We start from the raw sequence: 12019 nt of genomic DNA on the forward strand, positions 1-12019 counted from the left end.
TATACTTTCTCCCCTCACATTTTAACACCTCTAAAATTAGGAAGTATCTTAAAATTGCCATGAAGAAGTGGCAGTTATGCTATAGTTGTTGTCATGTGTGAACGTATTCAAAACCAAATTGTTGTCATTTAACCTAAGTATGTACATCATTCTATGTGCTTTGATTGTAAACCAGTTAAAAAGTCTTTAAAAAGATTGTATTATGATTTGGCATCAAAACTGTTACTTTGCACTCTAAATGTCACAGAAACTCCATAGCAAGAAACGATTTTTTTATCAGTCAGGTAAACATTCAGTGTTGGAGAAATACCTGCCACTTTATATAACAACGATGAGATGCTTTCCGAGACCTAAGAAAGGAAGATACCCCAAAGCAGGTGATGCTGCCGGGATTTGTTTCTCTGACACGTGTGAAGGATTATCTAGCACGTGCCCAGTCTCAACTGAAAGCGGGAGGAATCATCAAGTCCCTTGGAACTGGAGAAAGATGCTCCAAAAACAAGCATCAAGAAGCGGGTATGACAGAATCATGCATCTCGTATCATGGATTTTTGTCATAGTTTTATTTTTTTTTCTTGGTAGCATATATGATGATGCATTTTGCAGTCAATAGCATTCCAGATGGGATGGAATGTAATCTGAGTTTTACATCTATGTGAATAGAAAATCTGGAGGAATTACCCATCAAAGTGACATTCTGACTTGTGAGATTCTAAGTTCTTTTCTATTTTTCTGTAATCAAGACATTACTCGTAGAACAAAAATACTACTTAGAGAAATTCAGATTTTCTAACATTTGTTAAAGAAATCAAGCAAACAACTAAATGAATGTCAAGGGAAACTGTAGCCTCTTCACATTCACAGGCCCCGCCCTGCAGGCACCATCTAGGCCACTCCTGTGAACCTTGGTGATGTGGAGAAAACCCTCAAACGAGACTCATGGGACCTGGGACCCCGTATTAGTAATGTGTCATACTTGTGTTCTTAAATGAGTTATATAAGCACTCTGAACTTCATTTCTCCCAACTATAAATTGGGCACCTGATCCTCCTTCCCACGGCTGTTAGGAAACTCAGGGAAGGGTTTTCAAAGTTGAATAACATCGATTTCCGTGGATGTTCAATTGTTTTGTTCCAGCGTGTGTGTGGAAACAAGCATTCATAGGTTTAATAAACTTGGAAAATTCTGGGTTAAACAAAGTTAATCAGACTTCTTGGAAATTTGTGTGTGCCAGTGTGTGAATTTCCAAGAAGGGCTGCAGTGTGAAGAGCCATCTCTTGGAAGGAGGGTTTTGTGTGCTGTAGAGCTATATAAAGTTATCTATATGGGTCTCCTCCTGGAAGTTTCTGGAAGGTTGACATGGTGGTAAAAATATCATCCTTCATTGCCTCCAGTCCTCCCTGCTCCTCAGCTCCCCAAATGCTCTCTTCCCTAGGCTCTAACTTTGCTTGAAACTCCATTGTATACTTCAGAAAATTAAACTCTCTCTACTGCCAGGAGTTAGTCTTTCATCCACTCCCCTCAGGAAGGTGTCTGCCATGTCCTGTGTCCCATGACTGGACACCAATCTCAATGCAACACAGCTAAGCCTCATGTTGTCACCCCTTGGGACTCGGGGTCAGACCTGCATCCTTGGTGTCGGGTGTGGGGTAAGAGCTCAACAGATGTGTTTCCTGGCACAGCAGCTGCAGAGGGAAAACGCTGGCTGTAAATCACTCAGTGTCTGTCAGCAGATCAGGACAAATTTTTTGTCCTTGATTCAATCATACAAAGATACTTACATGGTAATTTTAGGAAATGTAAGGTGCTCTGGCATATGGGTTTAACAAGAAATAAAAAAAAAAACCCAAACGAAACAAAAAAAGAAAGCAACCTTTGTCAGCATTTCTTTGAGTTCAGATTATCTCCTCCAGATCTCAGATCAGTCAGGCTTCTTCAGTTACAGAGACATTTGGACAAAACCTGCAGTAGGTTATGGTCTGGTCTGAAGGTTGGTGAACCTGCTGTTGAGGTAGAAAGATTGACATCTCCCCACCATGGGGCTTAGCAGAAAGAACCCAGCCTGGGGGTTAGCAGGGAAGATTCAGTCCCAACTTTGTCACCAACTCACTGTGAGATCTTGTTTTGGGAAGAGGAAAGGCACTTGATGGCCATCCCTAATCGGGGTGGTTACACCAAGCCACAGTTAGCGGGTTCTAGTCTCCAAGAAGTCTAGGTGGTGGGGTACAAGGTCAAGTGGCAAAACCCTAAGGAGAGAGGCCTTAAGTGGGGAAGGAAGGACTGTCGCGGCTGATGAGCTTTAACTGAAGAGGAATTAGCCACATCCCCCTCAGGGCAACCGACAACCTCCCTGCCCCTCCAGGACGTCTTGCTCGTCTCAGCTCTGTGATGGGGAAGGCAGATGTGCCATTGGTCATGGAGGGGAGTGGGGTCATTGTGGTGGTCACTAAGCTGAAATCAGGGAAATGGCAAATTTGGAGATGGTTGGCGAGTGTTCAGTAGGCTCTAGGGGAAGCCACAGGCATTAGGGGCTGTCCTGTGCATCAGAGGATTGAGCATTCCTGAGCTCCTTCCTTCTACTAAATACTAGTACCAAGTCATCATGCTGTCTGAGAACTGCTCCCAGGCCTTTCCAGTGCCCCACGGAGGGTGGTAACTCCTTCCTTCATTGGTTTCAGGGCCACTGGAAGCCAAGTGGTCTATCTAATTCCATGTGCAGTTAGTTCCACCTTTATTAAGTGGCAGCATTTCCTCACCCAAACCACTTTCCCTATCATATCAGGCCCAGAGCAGGTGTCACCATACCAGATACATGTGCAGGGATGTGCTTCTGGTGAACCAGTTGAAAACTGACGGCACAAAGACGGTTAGTCAAGGAGTTTGGAGCCTTGGGACCTAGTCTGGCTTCTACCCTTGACTAAGAAAAATTGCTTTAGATTTTTGAGCTTTGGTTAAACGTATCCATGTAAATGAAAACAAGGACTCTGCATGTTCCTTGTCTCCAAGGTCCCTTCCAGGTCTGATGTTCAGTTCTACTGAGGGAGAGGCTATCATCGACTATACCTGAAAGTGAAAATGGAATGCTGTATCTAAGATCAATTATTTAGGGAGAAGAAACTGTTTTGACAAATTTAAAAGTCCAGAAAAAAAAATTCTTACCACTCAAGTTTTGGGAAACATTTTATAATTTATATATAAAATCTCAGTAAGAAACCATGTAAAATGACAGAAATATCCACCTTACATTAAGAGTCAAAAAAAAAATTCACACTGAATACATTTTAATTATAAAACAAGAATATGAACATTTTAAAATAATCTCAATTGTTTGGCAACTCATCATATTGCTAGAGACAAATTTGATCTTAAGAAAAGTTTAATCTTATGAAAAACTTAAGTTGGACAGTTTGCTCATATGGGAGTTAAAATATGTTTAAAAAAGAATCTGGCAATAGAGCCAGTTTCTATAACTGTGTATAAAATAACATAAAATCCTGAAGCTCGACAGACAGCAGTGGCCTAAACTTCAATGCATTTCTCTTCACTGAAAAAGACAGTATGGAAATAAGCGTAGAAGCCTCAGAACAGCAGAGAGGAATGGACACGACAGGGCTTTCTGCTGCAGGTGACAGGACGTGACTTTACCTGAACCCCAACCTCGTGCGCCAGTGGGGCTGGTAGTAAAGTCACAGATTCACGTATAAGCTAAAAACAAGTTATGTTCTTAAAAAACAGTCATAGGGGTGAACAGAAAAGCAACGGAGACCCTTTCTTGAGCTAAACTACTTTACTTGGATGCATGCGAGAAGATTCCGTATTTCCTGCCAGATCATCCTCAGATAGCTACAGGGCAGGTGAGGCCTACAACGTTTCTACTAATGACTGTATAGCATTTAAAACCCCCCTTTTTTAATTAAAAAAAATAATAAAATAAAATAAACAGATATATAGTAAAGTTCACAGATAAGTTTTCTCTGTAAAATAAATAAAGTGTTCATTGATTAGCATCATACAGAGTAAAATACAACCTATTTTTACATGTTTATATACTGTACACAGATTCCCAGTAGGCAGCCTGGTGTCTGATGCGCCGGAAGGGTTTGCATTTAGCGATATGTCACATCGGGAAATCCCAATTTTCAATGTTAAAATATACAACTACTTTGTTTTGAGTTCAGATACAAAGTAAACTTATTTTTCTTTATCTGAAATAAATGTACATAATATCTTCTATGAACAATAGTTTATAAAGCTGTTTAAAACATAACAAGAACAAGCTTGCACCTAGGACCTTGAGAGCACATGCACGTCCTTTCCGTGGCTAAAAGAAAGCCGGCGGCCCCGACGCCGTCCTCTTGCCGCAGGGCTACCGCTTTGCCTTCTTTCCGGGGGCCTCCTCCAGCCTCTGCTGGCCTCGCGTGCGCGCCCCCGGAGGGCTGACTTCTCTTTTGCGCTTGGTGGAAGGGGACAGCTGGGCCTTTGATCTGCAGCGAAGTCAAGGCAGTGGTGAGAGTTAAAAGGAGGTGCTTCAAATAACTGGGGAGTTCTTTAAAAAAAAAAAATGCAAGATTTTAAAACTCAAGAGCTAAGGTAAGAAAACCCAGGTCATGTCTGTATAGGAAAAGGAGATTGCAGAAGAGCTCGTCAAGCTGGGATTTGCTGACAGCCCACACGCACGCAGGGCTTGGAGGCCTGTGCTCTGGGCCCAGCTCTGTCACACTCTAGGTGCTGGCCTCGGTCAAATTAACTTTCTTCTCTGGGCCCTTGTTCTTCTATCTATAAAATAGTTAACAGCCAGGCCCCACACAGTCCGAAGTTGAAAACAACCCTCAGGACACAGCAGGGCTACAAACGACGTCTGGCCGAGTGCACACACACAACTCACTGCTCAGTGTAACAGAAGGGAGGCACCAAGGTTTGACAGGCCGGAGGGGCATCCGAGCCAGGCTCCCTGCCGCCCACGCTGCAGCCTGCAGCGCATCATGGATAGTCTGTTCCTCCCGGCTCTAAGGCTTTAAAGTCATCGCAGCGTTAACACACGGCCCCCTATCACCTGACCTCGACTCCCACACCAACCTGCACCAGTCCTGCCTAAGCGTTCCTGCTCCCAAACACGATTTTTGCTACCTTTTCATGCTCTGACATGTGAATTTCTGGACGAATCAGCCCACACCTCCCACCTGGCAGGCCTCATTTTTAAGCCCCAGTTCAAAAGCAAGTCCTTCCGGGAAGCCTTCCTCCCCACGGAGCGGGCTGCTCTTCGGAGCGCCCACAGCAGCCTGTGTCTGCGCCGCAGCCCTCACCAGTGTGATCTCTCCACTGGGTTTTCCCAACTGCAGGTTAGTCATTATCTTAAAACAACACATTAATAGAACGTGGCAGAAAACATCACTGATATTACATCTGTTAAATCTGGCTCATGAAAATCCTGCTTCAGGCACCAGTGGCAAATGTGAGGGAGCACTCGGTGAACTGCAAGACACATTCTTACTGGGGGCCGCTGAGAAAAAGGTTTGAAAGGCATATACACACATCTCCTCCCTTAGACAGGATGCTTCTCCAGGGCAGCTCCTGGGTCTAGTCAGTCCTTCTCTGCAGAGCCTAGTACAAAGGCCAGCTCATGAGAGCGGGCGTAGAAGTTGTACCAATGAATGAAGAGACATGAAAACTGAAAATGCAGGAGATGGAGCAATGGGACTTTTTGATATGAAGACATGTTTGGCTTATTGTTCCTTTAACAGGAAAAGGAAGTAAGTTTGAATCAAGTTGGATGTTGTGTATGATGAAGTTCCAGCACAACATTCCCTGTGCTTGGGTGGGGAGCTGTTCATTAATCTCCCACTTCAAACTGTGCCCAGGGAAAGCCAGCTGCTAAATGAGCACCTGTTTACTGAGCAGTTGGTGCGTGTTGGCCTTGTGCTAGGTGCCGTAGAGCAGCACAGAAGCTCTGAGTCACAGTGCCTCCTCCTAGCTCGGTGAGCTCGGTAGGTCACCGGGGCCTCTGCTGCCACTCAGCGTGTGGCCGGTGACCAGGCGCACTGGCATCACCTGGGAGCTGGTTAGACTCTCAGGCTCCGCCCTGACCGCCAGAATCAGAATATTCATCTTAGCAAAACTCTGCAGTGATTGGTCTACACATTCAATTTTGAGAAATACGGGCTGGACCTTTCTCATGCATTCCCACATAAAGTAAGGATGAATACTACATTCCACTTAATGAGGACTGAGTGGGGTGGCAAGGGTCTATGTGAAAGGTGCTGGCACTTGAGTTCGTTCCCTTCTAAACCATAGGGATAGTAACACATACAAACATACACACATGCTGCGAAGAAAACATGGATGTGATGAGAGATGTCAAAACAGTTTTTGTATACAGTGAAGAGGAGTCTTTCACTTTTTGATGCTATAATGTAGAGAAAGACAGGTCCCTGATCTCAAGGAAGAACTTCCAGCTCGAGGGGGAAACCTGAAGCAATGGCCCACACCACTGCCAGTGCACAGCCCTGGCCGCAGGGCCACAGGCACCCTGAGGAGAGTGGGTGTGAGGGCGGCAGGCCCTGCTTACCAGGGCTGGGTGCCGGGGCACTCCTTGAGAACCAGCATAAGCAAAGGCAGGGGAGTGGGGCTCGGCGCGGCGTGGAAGGTGGAAGATGGATGGGCCATGGCAGAAGGTGCAAGCGGGCCAGCAGCTGTGTCTCGAGTGGGCACTTTACTCTGCCACCTCGCCACCTCTCCAAAGCTCTGGCTCAAACAGAAACAAGTCTGGCCTGGTACATGCTTGACCGTGTGCACTGACTTAACCAAGCACTCGGACAGAGACTGCGCCGGGAGAGACACGCCCCGCCCTGACGCCTGGTGGCCGGAGTGGGCACGGAAGGCCCCCAGGCGTCAAGGGCAAGCCTGCCCTGAGGCGAGGCCAAGCGAGATCCCTCCCATGGTCCGGCCTGTTCCTTTGAGAGTAGGTTTCCATTTGCGGAACCGATGATCCCAAACACAGGTATTTGGCAAGACCAAATTGTTAAAGGAACTTTGGAAGAAAACATTACCAAAAATAAAAATAGTCTCAGAGCGTTAAAAATGACTTGAAGTGTAAGCAGGGACTTACCTTTCTAATGGGGGAGATTTACTAACTTTTCTCTGGTAATTTCTCTTGCTAATTTCTGGGATTTTCTAGGAGAAACTGTTTCTGGGCCGTCAGGTTCGCTATGCTCCTTTCTGAAACAGATTATAGAGACACCCTGCAGGTGGCTGCCCTGAACACGCCAGTCCCTGAGACTCCTTAGGGAAGATGCGGCTCCTCGTGGGCCAGAATGGAGACAAAGAGCAGGAAAAATGGAGGGCTTTCCCTTGATGTCATCCAGGAATCCAGGACCAACTCTACCTGCATGACTCTCTTTGCTTTTACTGTGTGGGGACACTCTACTGTGATTTAGAGAAAGAAGAACCTGTGATAAATAGAAAATATACTGCTGACAAGAGAAAGATCCCCCAAGTGCTCACCAGAGGAGAACAAAGGGCCTAGATTGAAGAAAGTGTAGTTCACTAGGCCAAATGACAAGGTTCTGTTATGGGTGCCCAACAGCCGACTGCTCCAGCGCCGGTGAGCCAAGGCCGGACCTGCCAGCAAGAGCTCTCGGGGGGGCTCCACGGGCCAGACGCGTGACGCAGTGCCTGCGAGGGCAGCAGCCCACCCTCTGTGTAGAACATGCCTCTTCCTACAGAGGAAGCAGAGAACTTGTGAACGGGGTGATGAGGGGTCCCAGACAAGAAGACCTGGAAGCTGCTCTCGCATGTTCAAGGGAAAGTTCTACACAAGCCCGAGAGTAGAACGAGAGGCTACAGGGAGGCGGCTTCTACAGGACATAGGGAAGAGAATGCCAGGGCAGCCCCTCCCTGCAGAACCTCTGCAGAGCGGCCGCTGGGCCAGGACTGGGCACTGGCGGGTTAGCGCTTCTGACCTGCCAAGGCCCCACCCCACCCGAGAATCTGAGACTATGATGATACCAGCACCCTGGAGCCAATCGACCGACGCCAAGAAATCTAAACTGAGAGAAAAGAATACATTTGAAAATCAAAGAGTTCTTAAAGTGCATTCAGAAAAGGCATTAATGATCCAGGTGATGAAAGAACCACTAGTCAAGTAAGATTTACTTTTAAAGAATGATTTTGAAAAGGCGAATCTAATAGCTACTATGAAGACAGAGGCCTCCAGAAATCCCCAAGCTGGGCCTGCTCACTGGAGACTCTCTCCGGCTGCTTCAGAGGGAGGCGCTGTGCTCTGGGCGTCCGCACCCAAATGTAGGGGTGCCGGCCTCCAGCACCCCCACTCTCTCCTCTCAGTAGCAGCCTTGATCCTGTCACTCCCATCTATCCAAGCTGCCTGAAAAACAGTCATGAGATGAGGCACGTGAGCTCCTGAAGTCTTCTGGTTCTAAAATCTGATTCTTTGAGAAATCAAACCATGGCACAAATCAAACTATGGCTAATTAATGCAAGTCTCGTGGAATTAGAAATAGGTTGATTTTAAGTCTTTGTGTAAACACAAGACACTATACTATGGTGACAAGTGTTAATAAATGATATGTTTGAAATAAATGTTTCTGAACTTTTTGATTAATTTGAGTAATGAAATTATAGATGATACTGAGATTAACAGCTTGTGTCACGTTAAAAAATGGAAAATATTCTTTCTTTAGAAAAAGTTATCTGTGAAGTGATACAATATTTCTCAAAATGTGCTGTGGGGAAAGGAACGCCGACTGACACTAACACCTGTGCCACAGTGAGGGGGTTGGGGAGTGTAATCCACAAATCATGGGCAGACCAAGTCAAGCAGCTTTCTTTCCTTTTGGGTTATGCCAAATGGTATTTTAATGTGTATTTTAATGTACACTGTGACTTACGTAGGAGAGATAATTCACTGGCATTTCCAAAACTCATTTGACGGTGGCACTCTTTCTTCAGAAGCTTCTGGTTATACTAGAATTTGGGAGAACACACTTTGCGAAACAGTTACTTAAGTAAAAACTGGTCGCGTAAGGGCAGGTCCACATGCTCGACCTGTTACGCAGCCCTGGTGAGACGCCGCGTGTGCCGTGCTGGAGCACCTGCTCGCATTCTCTCTTACTGGAGCGAAGCAGGATGCATGCAGACACCGTGTTCATGCCTGTCTGCTTTCAACCACGGTGCTCCGCACAGTATCCGAGACTTCTACCGATTCTCAATACTAACTTGCAAAGGAATTGAATGAGTTCCACCAAAAAGGCATCTACAACCTGGTAAAGATTCTGATGCAAGCCTCAAAAATGGTTCATGATGGAAAACGGGTTCTCCAAGAGGAACCAGGGCACCAGAGGGCTTGAGAGCACGGTTCTCTGCTGAAGCTAAAGTGGAAGCAAACAGGTGACGCTGCGGCACGAGCGAGCCAGTGACAGGAGAAGCCCAGGAAACCCGGAGCGGTTTTCCGACAGAAGCCGCGGGAGGCCTTCAGAGGCCCCGCTGCCCCTACCTCTGAGCCTCTGACCTGGTGGTGGACCTCGTGGTGGCTCCTAAGGGCTCGTCATCTTCCTCTTCTTCCTCTTCCTCGTCGGACTCCTGCTCTTTCTTGTCTTCAGCTGCTTCAGAAACTGATTTCTGGCGTTTTCTTTCTGGCTCTGAGGATTCTGTTCAAATAGAAGGGCAACACCTGGACTGTGCAATTCCCAAAGACATTTCCAAAGACAGAGTCATGGCGTTTAGAACGTAGCATCTTAGGGACTTGGAGGCAGAAGAAGTGGTTTTCCATTTCCTTTTTGTTTCAGCACTTGCAATTCACAATTGTTTAACTTAATCTCAAACACATTTGGGATAGTTTACTTAGGCAGTTCACAGCCAGCATTCATGAAAAATTCACATGTACTCAGAAACACATCTGGGATGTACCATTTCTGACACGGGATTAGAGCCATTTCACACGTATTTATGTAATATTAATACTAGCAGTACCCCACTGGATTTTTCTTCATCCATAGAACAACTCTTTAAAAAGGTGATTTTGAACTCAAGACTCTCATTAAGAAGTTACGAGGCACATACCAGCGTCATCTGAAAGAGTGAGTGAACGCTTGGGCTTTCTTCCTCTCCGACGCACACTTGCTACTGTTTTTTCCTCACCGTCATCCTGGAAGTAATATAGTTAAAGTTGAAAGGGCAGTCAGGCGAGCATTTACTTGGCGTGTTTCTATAGGCTGGGCCTTGCTAAGAAAATGAGCACTTACATTGCTTAGACTCCTTTCTTGGAGGGTAGCTGCTTCTTTACTGGACTCATCTTTAAGAAAAGGGAAATTGCTCATTAATACTAGTGTAAAATTAAATCAACAGTCTGGCTTGCTGTTTTTGAATGCACCAGTGCTAATTAATTCACTGTTACACAATTACCATTATTTTTTATCAGGCAAGCGAAGTTCGAATCAGAATACATCAGAAAGCAAGTCAGGACACCTAGGTTTGCATTTCAGGTTTGTCATAAATAACTATGTGATCTGGGCTAATTACTTAAATGCCCTGAGCCTCAGTTCTTCATCGATAAGAGAAGGGGTTGGGCTAGACTACTTGCAGTTCGGATGCTCTGAACCCAGAAAGGGAGGGGCAAAGGGGCATCAAGGGAGTCTCCGGGACACACCAGGAACTGCAGGTCAGCATTACAGATGTCACTCAACTCTCAGTGGTGCTCAATTACAATCCCATGTTACAGTTAGGAAAAATGAGGCTCAAGTAACATGATTTAAGTCATTTGTTTAGTCACATAACAAGTAGGCTGATAGGATTCATTTAACTGCAAATACATCATGATGTAAAAAAGTGAATATTATGAGTCAATTTTAGGTTGTGTATGCCTGCTGTTTTATGTATCTGCTTTCTGTAGATGCTGCAGTTTTCTGAGGATTATGTCTTAGAAAGAAAAATGACTGCTCAGTTCAATGCACTGTTTGAAGTTAAAATTATGGGATGCTCATTAGACACTGAACAACCCAAAGGTACTGCTAATTAGTGATGAAGAGGGAGCTGCCCTTCTGCAAGCTGGGTATGCTAATGAAGATGGGGCACTGGACCAAGACAAGGTTGACAAAGAAGAACCCTGACTAATGCCAGTCACCTCCCCAGATGTAGAAACTACTGCCAACCACAACCCCAAACAACCACACGGGTTAGAGTCTTCAAAGGGCATTCAAATGATAAGGATTTCTTGATTTGAAGTATTATAAAATCAGGAATAAAAACTGGTTAAAAGCTGACCAAATGCAGAATCTTTTTTCAAAAAATAAACCAACCTTAATTTCTTTTCTAAGAGACAAGATTAGACATAGTTAAATGTGGAAAAAATTTAAATTTAGGTTATTTGCTCTACCTTGCTGATCAGGATACTTACTTTCCTAATCTGATCATGCTATTTATTTGATCCAAAATAGCTGTTACATTCATCTCTTTTGCTTTTGTCACCCCTTTAAAACTCGCCAATTGATCTTCTTGCTTTTACGTAAAGCACTTTAAACCACTAAACTAATATATACACACTAAAGATTTTGGAAAAGGCAGGCCACAGTAACAACACGGAATACTCCCACGAGCCCACCACCCAAAGCTAATCATTCTCAATATTTTGAAGTATTTTTTTCTTCTTGGAATGAGGACACAAATACGTACACCAGTTGGATCTCTTGCATCCTGGCTCTGCAGGCTGCACAGGCTTCAAAATTCTTCTTCTGAGAACAACAGGCCCTTGACCTGAATTCCTGTCTTCCTGATAAGAATGCCCAGTCCCCAGGGCCATCTACTTCTCCCTTAAATACACCCAGTAAATTATTGTTTGGGCTGAGCAGTATGATCCCTATTTTGCTTTGTGTTGTCTTCACCCTCTTCCCTGAAGGCTTCCCAGACTTCTAAAACCAAGAATAGCTACAATGACTCATGGCTACAGGGACAACTGTTTTTACCAGGAGGCCACTCACTTGATTCAGAAGAATGACACTCTAAAACCTTC

The 12019-nt window shown here is 45.1% G+C and overlaps 1 protein-coding gene across 3 annotated transcripts in view; it reads right to left on the reverse strand.

The window, feature by feature from the left end:
- Positions 1 to 3144: 3144 nt before the first annotated feature.
- BOD1L1 (biorientation of chromosomes in cell division 1 like 1) overlaps positions 3145 to 12019 on the reverse strand; it is a 56933-nt gene continuing 48058 nt past the window's right edge. The window contains exons 23-26 of one of the 3 annotated variants that reach the window (XM_057502106.1): positions 10257 to 10306; positions 10075 to 10159; positions 9524 to 9662; positions 3145 to 4484 (exon numbers count right to left, since the gene is read on the reverse strand). In XM_057502106.1, the coding sequence (XP_057358089.1) occupies positions 4367 to 4484; positions 9524 to 9662; positions 10075 to 10159; positions 10257 to 10306 (392 nt within the window). In that variant the 3' untranslated portion in view covers positions 3145 to 4366. Of the gene's footprint in view, positions 4547 to 9508; positions 9663 to 10074; positions 10160 to 10256; positions 10307 to 12019 lie in introns of all 3 variants that reach the window. The other 2 variants (XM_057502107.1, XM_057502105.1) reach the window with 2 other exon arrangements.

Source organism: Manis pentadactyla, chromosome 5, assembly GCF_030020395.1.
Source record: "Manis pentadactyla isolate mManPen7 chromosome 5, mManPen7.hap1, whole genome shotgun sequence".
Lineage (NCBI taxonomy): Eukaryota > Metazoa > Chordata > Mammalia > Pholidota > Manidae > Manis > Manis pentadactyla.